General features: G+C 48.9%; 1 protein-coding gene across 2 annotated transcripts in view; it reads left to right on the plus strand.

Moving 5' to 3' along the window:
* LOC133347230 (interferon-induced GTP-binding protein Mx-like) overlaps positions 1-21,367 on the plus strand; it is an 81,488-nt gene that overhangs the window by 3,785 nt on the left and 56,336 nt on the right. The window contains exons 2-13 of one of the 2 annotated variants that reach the window (XM_061559328.1): positions 6,950-7,162; positions 7,526-7,669; positions 8,463-8,617; positions 10,473-10,611; positions 10,921-11,119; positions 12,043-12,124; positions 12,485-12,607; positions 13,074-13,218; positions 13,812-13,970; positions 14,551-14,627; positions 15,166-15,258; positions 17,216-17,401. The exons of the other annotated variant lie outside the window; for it this stretch is intronic. Of the exons in view, the coding sequence (XP_061415312.1) occupies positions 6,950-7,162; positions 7,526-7,669; positions 8,463-8,617; positions 10,473-10,611; positions 10,921-11,119; positions 12,043-12,124; positions 12,485-12,607; positions 13,074-13,218; positions 13,812-13,970; positions 14,551-14,627; positions 15,166-15,258; positions 17,216-17,401 (1,715 nt within the window). The remainder of the gene's footprint in view (positions 1-6,949; positions 7,163-7,525; positions 7,670-8,462; positions 8,618-10,472; positions 10,612-10,920; positions 11,120-12,042; positions 12,125-12,484; positions 12,608-13,073; positions 13,219-13,811; positions 13,971-14,550; positions 14,628-15,165; positions 15,259-17,215; positions 17,402-21,367) is intronic. 2 annotated transcript variants of the gene reach the window in all.

The following is a 21,367-nucleotide window of genomic DNA, read 5'->3' on the forward strand; positions in this document are numbered from 1 at the left end:
TTAATCCTGCATAATGCACATGCATATGCAGTACTAATCACATTCCTGCATTTCCCATAAATATGCTAAATTCCTTTTGATATGCAAATTCATTTGTCAATGCACCCAGCTTATATATATGCTCCAAGCTCGTGTGCTGTTTCATTCAGACTCTGTCGCCTCGACGGACCTGGTTTTCACCTGAGGACGGCTGCTTGCGTTGTGGCCGAAACGTCGTGAGAATTGTTTTATTATGTTTTATTTTTATTATTTTATTACTTCCCTTCTACGTGACTTTACCGAAATAACCAAGAAGACATTCGGTTCTTGTATCGGGTGCAACCACAACAACAAAAAAATTAATCCGTTAAAACAAAGTTTTTCACTATTAATCCTTTATATGCGTGGCATCGGTTTTATTTTATTATTCATCTCTGTTTTTCTTGAGTTAGAGTTTCATTTTTATCACATTGGTATTTTAAATAAAACATTTTTTTCCTAAAAAGTGGAACATTTTGGAATTTTTTTTTCACGAAAATAAATTGTTTCGCACAACGAGTCTGTGTGCAAAATGTCAGCTCGATTGGATCACGGGAAGTGGGTTAAAAAAACGACCGAAAGATTTGCACGGTCGTAAGCGCGCAAGCAAGCAAGTGAACTTAATATAAAGGATTAAAAAATCCTTTATATGCGTGGCATCGGTTTTATTTTATTATTCATTTCTGTTTTTCTTGAGTAAGAGTTTCATTTTTATCACATTGGTATTTTAAATTAAATATACATTTTTTTTCATAAAAAGTGGAAAATTTTGGAAAAAAATTTTCACGAAAATAAATTGTCACACACAACGAGTCTGTGTGCAAAATGTCCGCTCGATTGGATCACGGGAAGTGGGTTAAAAAACGACCGAAAGATTTGCACGGTCGTAAGCGCGCAAGCAAGCAAGCAAGTGAACTTAATATAAAGGATTTAAAAACACGAACAAGGAAACATCATAAAGTGACAATGTGACTGTGCAAACAGAAAATCCTGGAAAAAACTGCAAAATATTCCAGAAAACGCACCGTACACCAACGCTGTGTGCAAAAATCCCAGTGGGATGCAAGTCAAACAACAACAATCACAAGACAACTTAGATTTAAGCCATCAGTCTAACTCTGTACTACAACACACAAACATGGCCAAACCAAAAAACTTTTCTAAATCACCAAAATAAAGCCATAAATTCAATGTAACAGTGATCATAGGAACTGTGACCGAATTTTTACAACTAACGACAAACAACATGTACCACCAAACCCTGCAGCCATAGCTGGCTGCATGAGTCACTCCACAACAGCAGGAGCATCAGTCGGAGTATCAAATTTTCCAATGCACATTTAAGATCAGCACACTTAATCAAAATACAGATAATACTTTGCAGCGGTCATCCGGAGCGAAACATTTTATTTTATTTTAGGCCACTGAATAGCAGTGGCAGCGAGGGGTGTACAGCTCTTCTAGAGCAGTTTTAAGTGAATATCTCATAAGTAGTGATTCAAGTTGCAGTTTATTGGCAATAGCATTCCAGACCCTGGGGGCATCAATAGCAAAGGCTCTTCCTCCAGTATTTGTATTTCAATATGGAATGTGAAGCTGGTAAATGAGCGAAGACCTTAGGTGAAATTTGCTCTTTGAAACAGAGAGGAGATCCAGCAGGTAGTCTGCGGATTTTATTGTAAGTACATCGTGAATAAATAAGATCTGATGCACACGCTGTCGATCATTAAGAGAAGTTAAGTTTGACCCAATGTAGAGATCACAGTGGTGAGTCCTATACAGTGAGGGAAAAAAGTATTTCATCCCCTGCTGATTTTGTACGTTTTCCCACTGACAAAGAAATTATCAGTGTATAATTTTAATGGTAGGTTTATTTAAACCGTGAGAGACAGAATAACACAAAAAATCCAGAAAAACGCATATCAAAATGTTTATTAATTGATTTGCATTTTAATGAGGAAAATAAGTATTTGACCCCTCTGCAAAATATGACTTAGTACTGGGTGGCAAAACCCTTGTTGGTAATCACAGAGGTCAGACGTTTCTTGTAGTTGGCCACCAGGTTTGCACACATTTCAGGAGGGATTTTGTCCCACTCCTCTTTGCAGATCTTCTCCAAGTCATTAAGGTTTCGAGGCTGACGTTTGGCAACTCGAACCTTCAGGTCCCTCCACAGATTTTCTATGGGATTAAGGTCTGGAGACCTGCTAGGCCACTCCACGACCTTAATGTGCTTCTTCTTGAGCCACTCCTTTGTTGCCTTGGCCGTGTGTTTTGGGTCATTGTCATGCTGGAATACCCATCCAAGACCCATTTTCAATGCCCTGGCTGAGGGAAGGAGGTTCTCACCCAAGATTTGACGGTACATGACCCCGTCCATCGTCCCTTTGATGCGGTGAAGTTGTCCTGTCCCCTTAGCAGAAAAACACCCCCAAAGCATAATGTTTCCACCTCCATGTTTGACGGTGGGGATGGTGTTCTTGGGGTCATAGGCAGCATTCCTCCTCCTCCAAATACGGCGAGTTGAGTTGATGCCAAAGAGCTCCATTTTGGTCTCATCTGACCACAACACTTTCACCCAGTTGTCGTCTGAATCATTCAGATGTTCATTGGCAAACTTCAGACAGGCATATATATGTGCTTTCTTGAGCAGGGGGACCTTGCGGGCGCTGCAGGATTTCAGTCTTTCACGGCGTAGTGTGTTACCAACTGTTTTTTTGGTGACTATGGCCCCAGCTGCCGTGAGATCATTGACAAGATCCTCCCGTGTAGTTCTGGGCTGATTCCTCACCATTCTCATGATCTTTGCAACTCCACGAGGTGAGATCTTGCATGGAGCCCCAGGCCGAGGGAGATTGACAGTTCTTTTGTGTTTCTTCCATTTGCAAATAATCGCACCAACTGTTGTCACCTTCTCACCAAGCTGCTTGGCGATGGTCTTGTAGCCCATTCCAGCCTTGTGTAGGTCTACAATCTTGTCCCTGACATCCTTGGAGAGCTCTTTGGTCTTGGCCATGGTGGAGAGTTTGAAATCTGATTGATTGATTGCTTCTGTGAACAGGTGTCTTTTATACAGGTAACAAGCTGAGATTAGCACTCCCTTTAAGAGTGTGCTCCTAATCTCAGCTCGTTACCTGTATAAAATACACCTGGGAGCCATAAATCTTTCTAATTGAGAGGGGGTCAAATACTTATTTCCCTCATTAAAATGCAAATCAATTTATAAAAATTTTGACATGCGTTTTTCTGGATTTGTTTGTTGTTATTCTGTCTCTCACTGTTCAAATAAACCTACCATTAAAGTTATAGACCGATCTTTTTTTTTTATCAGCGGGCGAACGTACAAAATCAGCACGGGATCAAATACTTTTTTCACTCATTGTAGCTATTTTTCAGGAGCGTCCTGACCACAAATGGAGTTCAAGGACGTGGCTTATAATGTGGAAATTTATAGCAGCCAAATACTCTAAACGGATGTTTCTAAATGTGGAGGGAAAACCAGAGAACCCGGAGAAAAATCCACGCGACCACGGGGAGAATACGCAAACTCCAAGTATACAGGCATCAGTGTCAGGATCGAACCCACGATCTCCTGCATACCAGACAACGTAGCCAGCACTACACCTGGCCGCCTTTGAATCCCCAGTGGTGGTGTTTACACACCACACCAGGTACTCATTTGAGACTTGAGTCGACTGAGAGGAGGCCCAGGACCCATTCAGATCATCGTCACTGGTGTTGGTTGTGAGCGGGAATCGAACTCGGGTCGTGAGGTCTGTTCGTGCAGTCCGCTACCCGTTGCATTACCGTTCCCCCCACTCACACACGTGGGGGGGGGGGGGGGGGCGTGCATGTACACACACACTTTCAAACAACAACATCCACACGCCACGAGACGTGACTTTGACGCTTGTGCCATGCTCGGTGCATTTTGGGGCTATGGGAAGTGTCGAAGGCCCGTTCGCAGGTCAGGGACCAGACCCAGCTGCCATGGTCTGACTGAGATGGCTGGCAGATGCACAAACTGTGCTCCCCACTGTGCCAACAACAACCGCCATTCGCCACTAAGTGGCGGTGACGTCACTACGACGCTTGTGCCAGGCTATGTGTACCTTGAGGCCACGTGAAGTGTCGAACGCCCGCTGGCAGGAGGTCACGGGGCAGACCAAGGTGCCACAGGTCGACTGATTGAGATGACTGGCTGATGCACCACCGGTGCCCCCAAATGTGCCAACTTGCTGTGCTTTAGCCACCCGGCGCTCCACTCGTTGTTGTGAGCGTCGCTCCTCTGCTCTCCGTTGCTGTTGGAGGGCGACTGCCTCCAACTGCCGAGTAGCGTCCTTCACGAGCCTCCTCCACCGAGGCCGATCTTGACACCGCTGGTACCAGTCATCGGCAAGTCCACTCAGCTCCACGTCCTCCTGTACCACATCACTCCATCTCTTTTCTAGCCCGTGCCGCGCCCGTTTAGCCCCCTCTATCCGGCCGAACAAAAGCTGTTTAGGCATGCGGTGGCTGGGCATGTAGGCTACATGACCCAGCCAATGCAGCCTTGCCTGCCGGAGAAGCTCACCGATGGAACTTTGATTTAAAGCTTTCGTGACTGCAGGGATTCATCTTCTTGGTTCTTTCGGTAAAGTCACGTAGAAGGGAAGTAATAAAATAATAAAAATAAAACATAATAAAATAATTCTCACGACGTTTCGGCCACAACGCAAGCAGCCGTCCTCAGGTGAAAACCAGGTCTGTCGAGGCGACAGCGTCTGAATGAAACAGCACCATGCTTGGAGCATATATTTAAACTGGGTTGGAAGGGGGGGGGGAAAGGGCGCCTTGACAAAAGAATTTGCATATCAAGAGGAATTTAGCATATTTATGGGGAATGCAGGTATGTGATTAGTACTACTTATGCCCGTGCATTATGCAGGATTAGCAGCATCAAAGGGAGGGGATAGGGGTAGCATTAATAAAGGGAAGGAGTGTTAAGAGTATGTAGCTGCAGTAACTAAAACCACCACGTAAACAACTAAAGTATAAACTACATAGTATCATCAGTATACTAAATATATTCTACAATAAGCTGAGTTACTAACAGTAAGTAATATATTACAATTCTACGTCGTAAAAAATATAATATGCTTCAATCTAAACTTTATTCTCTTACATCACATGAGTCTACACCGTACTATATACTGCCATAGACAAACCCAACATTAAATTATATACTGTATTGCTATAAACCTTATACATTGTAATATTACACTATGTATTATTCTACCCACCCTAATGTATATCACACTGCTGTATATTCACTATACAATTAGGATACTATATATTACTTTGTACATTGTATTAAGCATATAAATTTTATACTATTTGTTATTATACACTGAGACAATTTCAACCGAGAGGATGGATTCTGGCTTAGCAATCATTGGAAGGACTAATAAACCATTTCGGATCTTAACTGATTGTGTTCACGTTTACAATGACTTTCAGACCGCGTTCCACTCACTATGATATTGACTTAATATTGACTTAATATTTTTCGCTAATTTTTGAACTATTAACCGTTGTATTAAGGGAAACGAGAGAAAAGTTATTATATATGTCTCGTGGCGCCTACTGCCTGTATTGTGTGTGTGGGGGGGGGGGGGGCTTTTGGAGTGGTGGTGCGACCTTAAATCTGGTTAGCCACGATCGTGAGCAGAGGGTCAGGGACTCCGAAAGCACGAAGAACAAGCCAGAGCCCAGGCCTACTGATGGTATCATAGGCCTTGACCAGGTCAATAAAGCAGACATATAGGTCTTGTTGGAATTCCCTACACCTCTGCTGTAGCTGACGGACAGAAAATATGGCATCTGTGCAGGACCGCCCTTTCCTGAAACCGCATTGGGGCTCTGCAAGCCTTTCCTCATCGTGGCTAGCAAGGCGATGTTGAATAATCCTTGCCAGGACCTTTCCCGGCACACTGAGGAGTGAGATGCCCCTGTAGTTGTTACAGTCTGTGCGTTCCCCCTTCTTAAAGAGGGGGACCACCACGGCATCCTTCCAATCTTGCGGAACCCGTCCAGTGGTCCAGACTGTTGTTATGATGTCATGTAGGGCAGTCTGTGCACAAACGCCACCCTCCCTCAGCATTTCGCTTGGGAGATCATCTCTGCCCGGTGCCTTTCCTGGTCTCAGACTCTGGATCGCCTTCAGTACTTCATCAACAGATGGCACCTCAGCCAGCCACTCACAGGGGGTGACTCCTTCTTCCAATATTTGAGGCACCGCAGTAAGGTCATCCCCACTTTGTGCCACGATGTTTTCCTGGCTGAGGGATTTCCCCTCCCCCAGGACCTCACATAAATGCTCAGCAAATCTGCAAACCTGTTCCTGGGGGTCGGAGATTGGATCACCGTTTTTTCTCACAATGATGTTATTAGGTGTGGCGCTGCAGGTAACTTTTTTGATGGAGTTAAATAGGGATTTATGATCGCGGGGCACTGAGGTAGACTCCATCCCCTCAGCAACCCGCGACCACCAACCATCGTTGCAGCGCCTCACGGCTCTCCGAACCTCCGAGCGAAGGCTGCGGTAAGCCTCCTCATTCTCTGACGTGGGATGCTGTAGACGATTAGAGTGGCCCTGTCGCTTTTTCTTAACCATCCACACACATACATACACACACACACAAACACCCCAGGCGGGTTGCTGTGACTAATTTAACTCGTGGAGTATCGCTCTGCTGAACAAATAGTTCCACGGTTCGGTTCACAAGTGCGAGTTCGTATATCCAGGTCGATGTAAAAATAAACTCTTGGAAGCCGGTTCACGAGTGCGGATGTTCATAAGTCGAGTGTTATGTTTAGTATTAACATCATTAGTATTATGATTTCAAAGTTGAAACGATCATGTTCATTTCCTGCACACTTTCATTTGCAGGCAACTCGTCGTGCTCAGCCCCTCAGGGTGCGTCTCTGGTTCACTCATTTGACCGAAAGGTTCGTCCCTACATCGACCTGATCGACCAGCTGCGCTATCTGGGCGTGGACCAGGACGTGGGCCTCCCCGCTGTGGCCGTCATCGGGGACCAAAGCTCGGGCAAGAGCTCTGTGCTGGAGGCTCTGTCTGGGGTGCAGCTTCCACGTGGCAGTGGTGAGCGAAAAGACATCGCAACACCCCAATATAGGACCACAGAGCTTGGGCAATTGTTGGCATTTGTTCTGGTTGCCTTCCCGCTTGTCTGTAGGTCTTTGCGCTTCTGCACGCAATCTGGGCATGTTAGAACTCTACAGCGTTTTGAGATTCAATTTGCATGAATGCTGCTATAGCCAAGTAAAATGATTACTAATTAACAGTGCCAGACTTTGACATCGTTGCCTTTTGTCAGATCCTCGCACCTAATTTTAAAAACCGCTCACAATATCTCACGTTCTGGCTTTAGGTCTTCCCCGACTCTCCTCCACCCTGCACACGTGTCCCACGGATCACAACCTCCTCCTCTGTCTCTGCGTGCAGGCATCGTGACGCGCTGCCCGCTCGCCCTGAAGCTGAAGCGCGCACCGGGCCCCTGGGTTGGACGCATCAAGTACCGCGTGCAGGGCCGCATCGTCAACACGAAGCTCGACTCTCCAGAAAGTGTGGGCGACGCCGTCCTGCAGGGTACGGCGCCGTGGGTCGTGACACAACGAGTCCGTGAAATATGGAGGGATCATGCAATGCATGACCATCGTCTATCCAGTGGAAAGGAATGCCACATGATGGGTTGGAGCAATGGGATCAGTCTGGATTCGAAATCGCTATTATATCTATCGATTTTTGTTCCGTAATTTCTTATATGGGCAAGGACGTGCCCAATGTAACCTTAATTGGGGATGACACACCCAGTTTACATTTCCCTAATGTGCCCCTCAATATTTCAAGGACTCGTCATATCTCTGTAGAGCGTCCCGCACTCCTCCACACCCACACGTAAATAAACATTTAAGAAATGCAAAAATCATGCTCTTAGCATCTCGAATGTGCATTGCTGTCTGATCAGACTGCATTCATGAAGTGGTTGAACTCAAGGTTTTTTGTTCTTGTGTTTGTCGGGTAGAGGATTCTGTGTGACAGACCCCCGCTCCCGTAGTAGGGGGCGGATGATCGCTGCCATGTATATCGCAATCGAGTCGTTTGAGAGTACCGGTCATTTCCTCACTGTGGCAATATTGGACCGTGGCGCCAGCACATAATGGGCTACTCTACTTTGAATGATTTCACAGGATCTTTAACGTACACCGACGTGTATATTTATGGTTAATACATTCGCAGTATTAGCAGGCGGTTTTTTTTACTCCATGTATTTAATGCACAATGATAGACTCATAATAAAACAAATAAAACGCGATTGCATCTACATCTTCTTCTTCCTGCTCTCAGGCTTAATATTGACAACGTCCCTTGTTTCTCACAGCCCAGTCAGAGTTGACAGGGGATGATCTGGGCGTGAGCAAGACCCTCATCGAGCTCGAGGTGACCTCTAATAGTGTTCCCGATCTCACCCTCATCGACCTGCCCGGAATCGCCCGCGTAGCCCTTGCTGGCCAAGCCGTCGACATTGAGACTCAGGCATGTGCTCTCCACCCCAATGCTCACCACCTTGTTGAACGTAGCGGAGCATACATTCCGGAACCCGCTCGTAATGGACACACGGCACCACTAATTGCACAACTCAAGCCAAACCAACAAAATGTCATCATTGTGTAGGGCTTTATTACTATGGGAACCTCATTTGCCAGTAAAAATATGATAATTGTTTTTTTTACCCTTCTATCTGGCAACAAAACTGACACCTTTTTACAAGGAGTCATGTTTGCATAGACTGCAATACCTGCAGTCATAATACAAACAAAAGACATAACTCTGATCATGTGCACTGTCCAACCCATGTGAGACTAGGCTCTAAGAAAAGCTGTCTCGGGTGTGGACCAATCAACTTCAAGGACAGTGCACATTTTCAGAGTTATGTCTTTTGTTTGTATTATGACTGCAGGTATTGCGGTCTATACAAACATGACTCCTTGTAAAAAGGTGTCAGTTGTGTAATAAAAGACTCGGACGCTTCTCTCTGTCCTGTGTCCTTTATTTGGGTTCGATCTCTTTTCCCTCACGGCACTCCCTCTTACTCTTCGCTCTGCAGCCCCAGCTGCTATCGCTCACGTAGCCCACTCACAGCACTCCCTTATATACTCTTCGCTCTTGCAGCCCCCAGGCTGCTGTCGCTCACGTAGCCCACTTCTCCCCTTGCAGACCCGCTGCTGTCCCGTCGTGCAGACCCCAGCTGCCCAACTCCACCCTTGCAGACCCGCTGCTCTCTCTGCAGTCTCCTCGCTGCTACTTCAGCCCCGGGGTCGGTCACCGTTGGCCGACGGTGCCGATCCTCGGGGTCTGTGTGTGTGGCGATCTCGCCACTCTCTCTCTTCCTCACTCCGCCCTGCGTGGCCTCACACTTTCCCCAGTCTCCGATCACCCCCTACTGCTTCCGGTTTCTCCCCTTATAGACCTGAACCCTCTGCCCCACGTGACGTAACTCCTCCCCCCATGACGTCACTTCCGGAAGGTCGTTTACGCCCGCATTACAGTTGTGTAGGGCTTGTTTACCCAGGAAAGCCTCACTGAGTCCGAAGACTCTTTTTCAGGAGGATCCTACCAAGTTTTTACAGGAGGGAGTGACGATTTCTGCGTGTTTCCCAAAGTTACGTGAGGAGACCAGGTGGATAAGAGGTCAGGGCATGGAACTGGCATCGATAAGATGATGAGTTCGAATCCAGGCAGCCACTTGGGATTAAAACCGGATTTTCAAGTCTAGGGAGTTGACCGTCTCAGCCTAGTCATCAATAACAATACACAAAAAAATACATTTTCTCATTTGATTTAGCACTTAATTGGCTATATTTCATCTCTGAGAATTTGAATATTGGTTTGACTGCCATGTGACCATAGTCGCCCCAACATGGCAGAGTGGGTGGGAAAGTGCTGCCCCTAATGTGTCACCCAGATATCGCTTGCGAGCCGCTCGCTCTACCACTGAGCCACCTGGACGTTTACACAAATTGTCGCGGGATGGCATTGGAATGGTGGCTTCACCTCCACACGTCACCATGGAGACCATCAGGGCCTGTTTGACAACTAATGCAGTAGGGTATGTCCAACATAGCGTGCTGCACGCAAGGCACATTAACCTCACCGCCTGTTCAGGAAAGACCCAAGGCCAGATGGTGGGAGACCGTCAGGGCAGATCTTGGAGGTCGTGCATCCACAGTGCAGTGGCTGCGGAAAGTAGTGGAGGGGAGAAAGCGTTGGCGAGGTGCGGTGGTGGCATCGGTGGCTTTGGCCATGATGACCTCTTGACGTTGATCTTGACCGTTCGGCGACAATGTAATCTTGACTACATCAGCTTGTTTGACTCTGCATTCTCTTTTAGATAAAGGACCTGATTCGTGATCACATCGGCCGGCAGGAGACCATCAATCTGGTGGTGATCCCCTGCAATGTGGACATTGCTACAACTGAGGCGCTTAAGATGGCTCAGGCTGTGGACCCCACTGGCGAACGTACCCTTGGTAACAACAACAGTTCTCGGCGCACCACAAACTGCCTTGCAAATGATTTCTCCAATTGGAAAACTTGGCGGGACCTTCCTGAAAAATTATTGCGTCTTAGTGAGGCTCAACTGAGTAAAGAAGTGTAATAATAATGGACACATGGACGGTCTGCCTTGTTTTCCGCCGTTAGCAGTTTCCATTCTGCTTTTAGACGCGCTCTTTATTAAGCAAGCGCGGCCGTTTTTCACGTGAATAATGCACCAGTGCCCGGGGCGCAAGTGGCGCGTCGTTCCTACTTATTTCAGAATGGCAACTTTTCCACCCTAGGGGTCCTCACCAAGCCGGACCTGATGGATGAGGGAACCGAGCGCAACGCTCTGCGTATCCTGCAGAACCAGGTGTTCCCGCTGCGCAAGGGCTACGTGCTGGTCAAGTGCCGGAGCCAGCGCGACGTGGAGGCAGAGCAGACGCTGGCCGAGGCGTCGCGTGTAGAAGCTGCCTTCTTCAAAAAGCACCCCGTCTTCTGGTGCGTGCTCAGTGCCTGCACCCGCCTCCAGCCCACATCTTCTCGGGCCGTGATTGTGGCCTATTTCTGTTTTTAACCCAAAGTGTCAAATTTATTTTTTGTAAGCAGGCGAGCACGCAAGGCTACCCGGATGAGTCTCATTTTAACGAGTCACCTGGGTCACCAATATAGCAAAAGTGATTTCCGTGTAATAAATCGCAACGATGAAGCAAATAGAAATGGGAGCATAGATCGCTGAGTGGCATTTAGAGCAACAACAACCACATGACAGTCGACATTTTAAAACACCACAAGCATAAATCGATATGAAATAAAATAACTGTCCCGTTACAAATGTTGGCTCTGACAAATGATGTTACGAAAAAAATCCACGATAAATATTAATTTACAGAAATATCAAAATGGATATAGGGTGATTGTTGCAGTATTCTGTAAACGGGTAAGGGGATACATGCACATGAAATTTCAAGTGATGAGTTCAGTCTGGTGTGATTCAATAAAGACAACAGCATTGTAAACATATTTTGACAACAATCTTTCCACCAACAGTAAATCCCCGTGGCGCTCACACTGTGCGTTTTCACTTTAACGCGTTTTTTCTTTAATGGAACGTTTTTTGTCTTTACTTGCACCGCTCCCACTATAACGGGAGCTTAGCGCGTGACGGACTACTTTTCTGAGTGGCGTGGGTGTTCGCAGCATTTTTGGTGATGCTGGCAGCTGGTACTTTGCGTGCCTTCCTCTTCCTCAGCCTTTGTTCCACCGTCTTTGTGTGCGTAGGGTCGTCTCACTCCCTTATCTTTTCCACTCTCCACATCTCTCACACTGCGGGTGGAATGCTGTGAAGTATGATGCGTAGTTGACTTTGACCGATGATATCTGCGATTGACCCTTGCTGCACTGTGGTGTCTCTGTCCCGTTAGCCACGTGCACAACGGTGGGAAGATGACCACCACCACCGTTTTGGCTGCCAAGCTCACCGAGGAACTTGTGGACAACATCAAGGTGGGCGGCGGCAGGGTGGCGACGCAGTGGTAACGCTTGCGCCTCGCAGCAAGACAAACTCCACGCCTTTCTGCGTGGAGTTTGTATTGTTCTCCCAGTGTTCTGCACGGTTTCCTCCAGGTTTTCTGGTTTGCTCCCATAGCTAGAAAATAACGCACAACAACCCAGTGATAAAGAATAACCCATAAATAATTGCAAATATATCACTACACGTAGCAATGTCAACCCCTGCTACAAAAAATTGGCAGGACCCTCCTGGGAAACATTGTTGAGGTTTTTCCTGGGCAAACAAGTTTAACAACAAAGTACAACGTACAAACTGATATCTGTTCCCTCGCCGTGAATGATGTCGCGTCGCAGCGCACGCTGCCAAAACTGCGGAAGGAGCTGGCGGAAAAGCTGCGTGAAGCGCGCGCCGAGCTGGAGAAACAGGGCGAGTCCGTCCCGGACGACGCTCGAGCGAAGCAGCTGTTCATCAACGCGGTGCGTGCACACGACGAGCAGAAAAGTGCGTTGCCGCTAGGGCCACTCTTCTATTTTTTGCCTTAATATTTTTTTGAAAATCAATGGCGATCATTTATTTGAGGAACAGCCCCCCCCCCCCCCCGCACACGGTCAGTAAAATTTATTTCATCATGCATAGTCAACGAAGCACCGTTGCGCCAAACGTGTGACCTATTTCGACAGCATTCTCATAAACGGCTCTTGCTGCCGTACATAGCAGCGGTGCTGAACTCATCGGCTGTGCGCAGCTCCTCGTTGCAGGCGACGCCAGGAGGAAGCGTCATCCGTTCTTCACCGCAGACGCAGCTCGCGTCCTGGGCCTGGTCACGGTGTCTTCCCCCTGTAGCGCTGTACCGGAGGCGGTTCAGGCATCGTCAGTTTGCACCGCTGGTCCATGTCACCGCCCCCAATGTCTCGCGTGTGTGTGCTTGCTGTGTGTTCACAGCGCGTGATGAGATACAATGAGGACGTGCGAGGACTCGCGCGGGGAGAGCCCAGCCGTAATCTTCCACGCAACATGATGCTGTACACGCTCGCTCGAGAGCACTTCCGCATGTGGCTCAAGGATCTAAAGAGAGCCGAGGAAGCGTGTAAGATTATCGCTACTGCAACGGTTGTGTTCACATGCTGTGAATTTTTTTTATTTTGCATTTTTCTGGAAGGGTTCAATGTGTAAAACAGCTTACAGCTGAATGTTTCTTATCTGCATTAACAAATAATATGAAGTCACGTGGAATTGAGTGGACCTTACTTTTGTGGGCCCAAAGACACATACGCATCAAACGACATGGAACAAATTCAAGTAAGGGGTAACAAAATTCAATTTTTTCCATTAAAATAAAAAACCTGAAGTTATACTTCATCACAAACTCATCCCAAGTATTTACTGGTGCGAATTTTTTGTCTGAAATTATTGAATCTGTGAACTTAATGGGGTATTGTATTGGTCTACACCAGTGCTTCCCAACTCTTTTGAACTCACTGTCAATGTCAACCCTCAAATAATTTCTACGGACTACCGTGCACCAATAATCTATTTTTATAAATTTCAATTACTCCAAATCGTAGTAACTGCCCGCTTATCATACCTTTGTGGACAAGCAGTGATCTGCAGACCATAGGTTGGAAACCACTTCTGTAATTGTTCAATCCGACGTGCTGGTTGTGTGCTCATTTCTCGCAGGGCTGGAAGAGCTGGATGTTTTGATTCGGGAGTACATGGACAATCGCTGGGGGCGAGAGCTGCCGGGGTTCGTGAGCTACCACGCCTTTGAGAACCTCGCTCGAGTTCATCTGCAACGCTTGGAGCAACCGGCCCTCGACATGCTCGCTGTCACCTGTGGTACGTGCCGCAGCGCCGATAGTCACAATGTCGAGGGAGAGTTTGATGTGTTATTGTTATTATATTTGTCTTTCCCCTTGTTTATTTACTGTCAAAGGTCTCCGCTATACTCTTTTTTCCGCCAAGTTGTCACAGTAAGGGGTAACAATTGCTCGTGTTTTCGCAATTATGTCATTTGCGTGTGAATAAAATAAAAATGGCCACAGTTTTTAAGTTGACACCGACGCACAGTGGGGAGCAGTGGTGTAGCGGTTCGCGCGCTGTGACCCGAGTTCGATTCTCGATCACAGGCAACACCGGTGAAGATGATCTGAACCGGTCCTGGGCCTACACTAGGTCGACTCAGCCTCAAATGAGTACCTGGTGTGGTGTGCAAACATCGCCACTGGGGAGACAAAGGCGGTTGGGCGTGCTGCTGGCCACCCACCCCCTCGTGTGCCATTCCGGCCTTGATAAGTGCTTGCTAACAGCACTTGCCCCAACAGTCTGTTAAGGCTATAGGGGGATATGTCTTGGTGGGTTTGCGTGAGCGGTGCTGAACGAGTGTGCGCATGTGTGTGGGTTTGCGTGAGTGGTGCAGGGAGCGTGCAGGATGTGTGCATGCGACTCGCCGATGACGTGTTCCAATTCCTTCCCGAGTTTAACCGTCTCGTCAAGGTGACCCTTCTTTTAACTACTTTCTTACGATGTCCTTCGAGCTCAACAGCAAAATTTTTCAATCCTGTGTTTGATTCAATTCCATTGCATGTGTTTAACAATGAAAATTATCAGTTCCAGACTTGGCCCGAGGTTCCCCCATCCCCCACCACCCCTCCCCTCCATCCCCCACTGCCCTCCCCGATTTCCCCCACTACCTCTCCCGAAAACCCCCCAAACATCTCCATATCATCCCTCATTGCCCCATAAACCAAGTATTCAGAAAAAAACCTCAACATTTGTCAATAACACTGTGCCCTTTAAATGAAAGATATACAATCGATGACATTTCAAGCAATGGCCCTTCTTCACAACACATACATGAAAATATTTTACGTGTCATAATCACCGTCAACGCTGGACGATTTCCGTCCACTCGGTATCACCGATGACCCAATGAAACCCAGGTCAGCTTGACGAATATTCTCGTCGCTAATTTCACTGATTGAACGAACGCCGACTTGTGTGTTTTTGCACGCTCACCCTTGCCTGGAGGCAGGCAAAGGTGGGAGCACAGGTGCAAGGCCAGGAGCAGAGAGCAAGTGTCCTGATTGTCACCCTCTTCCGCATGGAGAGCATGGTCTACACGCAGGTGCCCGCCACGCGCACCGCGCGCCACTCGGCACACGCGCGGCGCAACTCGTAACACCAACTCTGCCAAATACGTACAGTGAGGGAAAAAAGTATTTGATCCCCTGCTGATTTTGTACGTTTGCCCACTGACAAAGAAATGATCAGTCTATAATTTTAATGGTAGGTTTTTTTGAACAGTGAGAGACAGAATAACAACAACAAAATCCAGAAAAACGCATGTCAAAAATGTTATAAATTGATTTGCATTTTAATGAGGGAAATAAGTATTTGTTCTAATAAACCTACCATTAAAATTATAGACTGATCATTTCTTTGTCAGTGGGCAAACGTACAAAATCAGCAGGGGATCAAATACTTTTTTCCCTCACTGTATGTGTAGGAGCATGGTTGGGCACTGTGTACATTTCCCATTCATCCTTACCTGTAGTAGCAGACATGTGTCAAAAGGGGGTGGTATACTGAATGGGTAAGATGAGTCGGCCCGTTGGGCAAATAGGGCTCCTCAGACCCCAAGAGAGGGGCTGGGGGGTATTCCAGAGCCCCCTAGAGAGTTCCAAAAGGAACGCGTGGCTAGGGGCAGAGAGACCCTCTAACGGGTATAAAAGCCGGACCTCTGGATGGGTCCGGCAGTCATCGTCAAGCTGAAGACCTGCTTAGGCTAGGACCCTGGGAACCCTTGGACCCAACGTCCTTCTAAGGGCCGGGACTGAGTGCACCAGTGGTCGGACTCTGGGAACCCCCGGGAACCCGACGTCCGACCAAAGGGCAGGGACTGAGTGGGCCAGTGGTCGGGACCCGAGGACCTTGGCTGGGTTGTGTCAGCTAGCCTCCCCTAGGACCCCTTAGCTGGAGGGCTGGGAGTACGTAGCCCCAGTTGATAGGGCACACTAGCCCGGAGGTTATACCTCCCCAGGTATCAGGTGGAGGGGCCGCTTCCCCTCTGTTACTGTTGTTATTGGAATAAACGTGTTGCCTCTACAAGCTGTCTCTACTCTGCTTGAACGCACTACATCTGTAAGAGCCATCGTGTAGGGACACATTGGTGCTATGCGAGGGCACAGAGACACCCCCCCGAGATGAGTAGGAAAAGAAAAGGTGGCGGGAACATCCATGAGAAATAGCTTCATAGCTCATCGGATTCTTCCAGGATAAATAAAGATTCCGATTCTGAACGAAGCCGGGAAGAAAAAGGCAGGGGATTATCTTGAGGACCGGAGAAGAGATTTGGGATGATGCCCTGACTGGTGAGCATTTTAAATTTCGTTGTACTGGTGACAATGACAATGAACGATCTATCTATCTATCGAAAGAGAGAGGCCAAGGAACAGTTTTTGTAGAGAGCGCGGAAATGAGAGGAGCTTGCTGGAAGGTTCCAGAAAGATCGTGGGGGGTGGATAAGGAGGGGGGGGAGATATAAACAGGGGACTATGTGACGTGTTTCCGGGGCTCCCGAAGGGAAAAGCTTCTTGTGAGGTGTGAATGTGTTGCAGTGTGTGGGGCTTAAATAAATCCCTTTCCCGAATATCGCCTCGTGTGGACTCGCTTTCACAGACACAGTGCATGGCCCAAAGCGGGAATTGGTACCAACGAAAGTAGCAAATCTTTATTCGTACTCGATTTACGTATACGGCCAATAAGAGTGGTTTACACAAGAACACACTCATTTCAGCCGAGGTCTATCAAAACTGTGGCATACTGTAATAAAGATCAACACACCACCATATGATCTTTATGGCCTTACCCCGGGGTACCAAATAATACAAAATGGCCGAGGCAATTAAATATTTTGTTTCTAGGACACTTTTTTCCAGGGGTGTACTTCACTCCGACTGGGGTACCAATCTCTATGGCAGTTATATAAAAAATATATATTCCGCTACCTATAGTATATACATTACAGCAGTGTTGGTTACTTATTGGACTGTGTGTTGCTACGACTGTCTTTGCATGTGTAGGATATGCTCTATCAGAATAACCTAAGAGAAGAGCACAAGCATGATCTTGAAGTCAATGGAGATACTCAAATTTCCTCCAATTCCCACAAGTATCCCAACACGTATAAGGGCAAAAGTCTACTTGATGTGGGCGGCCTGGACGAGGATCTGCATGTGATGAACAAACATCTGCGCTCATATTTCAAGGTACGTTAAACACATGCAGACAGGTTCGTGCCCATACACATGCACATCCCCAGAAAGAAAAGATCCCCCCTATAATCTGTAATAGACTGTTGGGGCAAGTGCTGTTAGCGAGCACCTAAAGAAGGCCACAGCAGCATACGAGGGGGTGGGTGGCCAGCAACCACGCCCGGCCGCATTTGTTTCCCCAGTGGCAATGTTTACACACCGCACCAGGTACTCATTTGAGGCTGAGTCGACCTAGGGGAGGCCCAGCACTAGTTCATATAATCGTCACTGGTGTTGGCCGTGAGCAGGAATTGGACTCAGGCCACCAAGTTCGTAGCGCAGTGCGCCATCCGCTACAACAACCGCCATTCGCCACTAAGTGGCGGTGACGTCACCACGATGCTTGTGCCAGGCCAAGTGCACCTTGAGGCTACGTGAAGTGTCGAAAGCCCGCTGGCAGGAGGTCACGGGGCAGACCCAGGTGCCACTGGTCGACTGACCGAGATGACCGAGATGACTGGCTGATGCACCACCTGTGCCCCCTACTGTGCCAACTTGCTGTGCTTTAGCCACCCGGCGCTCCGCTCGTTGTTGTGAGCGTCGCTCCTCCGCCCTCCGTTGTTGTTGGAGGGCGACTGCCTCCAACTGCCCAGTAGCGTCCTTCACGAGCCTCCTCCACTGAGGCCGATCTTGACACCGCTGGTACCAGTCATCGGCAAGTCCACTCAGCTCCACGTCCTCCTGTACCACATCACTCCATCTCTTCTCCAGCCCGTGCCGCGCCCGTCTAGCCCCCTCGATCCGGCCGAACAAAAGCTGTTTAGGCATGCGGTGGCTGGGCATGCGGGCTACATGACCCAGCCAACGCAGCCTTGCCTGCCGGAGGAGCTCACTGATGGGACTTTGCCCAGATCTTTCAAGGATTTGTGAGCTCCTCACACAATCCAGCCTGGTTAAACCCAGGATGGATCGTAGGCAGGCCAGCCTAAATGTTTCCAACCGGCGAAGATGCTCCACCAGGGGGGTCCACGTCTCGCAAGCGTAGAGAAGGGAGGGAATGACCGTGGCCGAGAAGACCTGAAGCTTCGTGCGGAGCGACAGACCAGGTAGCTTCCACACAGCGTTACGCAACCGATGAAAAGATATTGCCGCTCGACTGATTCGGAGTGAGACCTCTGCTGATAGACTGGAGCCGGTCATAAGCACACTGCCCAGGTATGGGAAACTCTCCACTCTCTCCACAACTGCCCCATCACCAATTGGGAGTTGTGGGGGTGGAGTGTCCGATGGTACAAAATACCCAGGCAGGTGCTTGGTTTTGGTGGGGCTGATGGTAAGGCCCCACCTCTTAGTGGCACGCTCCAGTCTCAGCAGCAGCGCCTCCAACTCCTCTTCTGAATGAGCAGCTATTACCAAATCATCGGCATACATAACGTGGTTGACCAATAGGGAGCCATCCCTTGATCGCACCCGGGCGTCGATCAGCCTCCCATTATATCTGTACCAAACGGAAATTCCCCCGGTACAGCTATTGAAGGCTTCACGAACTACGCGGTCAAAATAGATGTTAAATAATGTGGGAGCCAGAGGACATCCCTGTCGCACCCCAAGGTGTACAGGGAAAGGCTCCGACTCCCGGCCACGTAGTTTTACCCGGGCCCGCTCACCATCATGAAGGTCCTTAATGATCGTGAGCAGAGGGTCAGGGACTCCGAAAGCACGAAGAACAACCCAGAGTCCAGTCCTACTGATGGTATCATAGGCCTTGACCAGGTCAATAAAGCAGAGATGTAGGTCTTTTTGGAATTCCCTACACCTCTGCTGTAGCAGACGGACAGAAAATATGGCATCTGTGCAGGACCGCCCTTTCCTGAAACCGCATTGGGGCTCCGCAAGCCCCTCCTCAGCGTGCCTAGCAAGGCGATGTTGAATAATCCTTGCCAGGACCTTACCCGGCACACTGAGGAGTGAGATGCCCCTGTAGTTGTTACAGTCTGTGCGGTCCCCCTTCTTAAAGAGGGGGACCACCAGGGCATCCTTCCAGTCCTGCGGAACCCGTCCAGTGGTCCAGACTGTTGTTATGATGTCATATAGGGCAGTCTGTGCACAAACGCCACCCTCCCTCAGCATTTCGCTTGGGAGATCATCTCTGCCCGGTGCCTTCCCTGGTCTCAGACTCCGGATCGCCCTCAGTACTTCCTCAACAGCTGGAACCTCAGCCAGCCACTCACAGGGGGTGACCTCTTCCAATATTTGAGGCACCGCAGCCTCAGCAGGGTTATCCCCACTTTGTGCCATGATGTTTTCCTGGCTGAGAGAATTTCCCTCCCCCAGGACCTCACAGAAATGCTCAGCAAATCTGCAAACCTGTTCCTGGGGGTCGGAGATTGGATCACCGTTTTTTCCTCTAATGATGGTAATAGGTGTGGCGCTGCAGGTTACTTTTTTGATGGAGTTAAATAGTGATTTGTGATCACGGGCCACTGAGGCAGACTCCATCTCCTCAGCAACCCGCGACCACCACCCATCCTTACAACGCCTTACGGCTCTCCGAACTTCCGAGCGAAGGCTGCGGTAAACCTCCTCATTCTCTGACGTGGGATGCTGTAGGCGATGAGAGTGGGCCTGTCGCTTTTTCTCAATTAACCTGAACACCTCCTCTGTCAGCCAGGGTTTCTGGGGAGGTCTGGACCGCGTACCCAAAGCAGCCATTGCAGCTGCATGAGTCACAGTCCTAAACCTCGCCCATTTACCCTCGACATCAGGTGGAGTGGGGGACGATGCCAACCCCAGCTGCAAGCGATGATGAAATTCTCGCTTGCAACTTTCATCAGCTAACTGAGACCAGGCCACTTTTGGTTGGAATGGGATCCTGGGTGTACACCCACCACCGGAGTGGAAGAAAGGCAGGCGCATCTTACAGATGACTAGTCGATGGTCAGAGGACAGATCAGCTCCACGGTAGGTCCTGGTGTCAAGGACATGGGTTCGCATCCGCTGGTCCGTCACTATGTAGTCCAGCAGATGTTCTTGCTTGGACCCGGCATGTATCCATGATGTTGTGTGGATGCGCCGATGCCGGAAGAGCGTGTTGGTAATTACAAGCCCATGGGCTGCACAAAAATCTAGCAGCCTCCTACCGTTATTATTGAGCTGATCTGGCCCATGCCTTCCAATCACTCCAGACCAGGTGTCAGCATCATGACCAACTCGGGCATTGAAGTCACCCAACAAGATGACTCTGTCCCGAGTGGCCACTTTAGCCAGCACCTGTGACAGGAGGTCATAGAAAGCGTCTGACTCATCGGCTTTGCTTGCATCCCTCCACGGATGTTCGTCTTCGGTGGGGGCATAAGTAACCACGACCACCACTCCTCGCCTCTGGTTGATGGGAAGGCGAGCCCAAAGTATCCTGGGGCTTACAGCTTCCCACACCTCACCGCCACGCTCCCACGCCCCCTTCATTCTTTTGTTCAGAAGAAGAGCCACACCCTGTTGTTTGGCAGTCTCCTGCCCCGAGTAGAGGACTGTCCACCCCTCATGGTGGCAGGAGCCAGAACCGGTCCACCGGACCTCCTGAATGCCACAGAGATCCAGGCGGTACCGGTCCAGCTCCCGACAGAGGAGTGGCAGCCTCTCCTCCGCAGTGAGCGTTCGAACATTCCACGTGGCCATCCGCAATGGTTTTTTGTTGTTTCTGGAGGAGCCCCGAGGGTGAAAATTCAATCTCCTGGCTCCGCCAAATGGGGTTTGGCCAGGAGACGTCATAAAAGCCTGACCCCCCGGGGCCTCCGGCACAAGCTTATTTGTTACAGGTTTATGTTTAATTCGTGGTTTAGTGGTAATGAATTGAAGGTGGAGGGGTTACCAGCCCCTCACACCCGTCCAGAGCCCCCGTTTAGCCACTGTGGTGGTCACAGACGCCATGAGGGGAGAGGCCAATGGGCATTGGCCCTCCCCCCACAGCACTGCCCACGACAG

Source organism: Lethenteron reissneri, chromosome 25 (assembly GCF_015708825.2).
Source record: "Lethenteron reissneri isolate LAM-NWPU_2019-01 chromosome 25, ASM1570882v1, whole genome shotgun sequence".
Classification (NCBI taxonomy): domain Eukaryota; kingdom Metazoa; phylum Chordata; class Hyperoartia; order Petromyzontiformes; family Petromyzontidae; genus Lethenteron; species Lethenteron reissneri.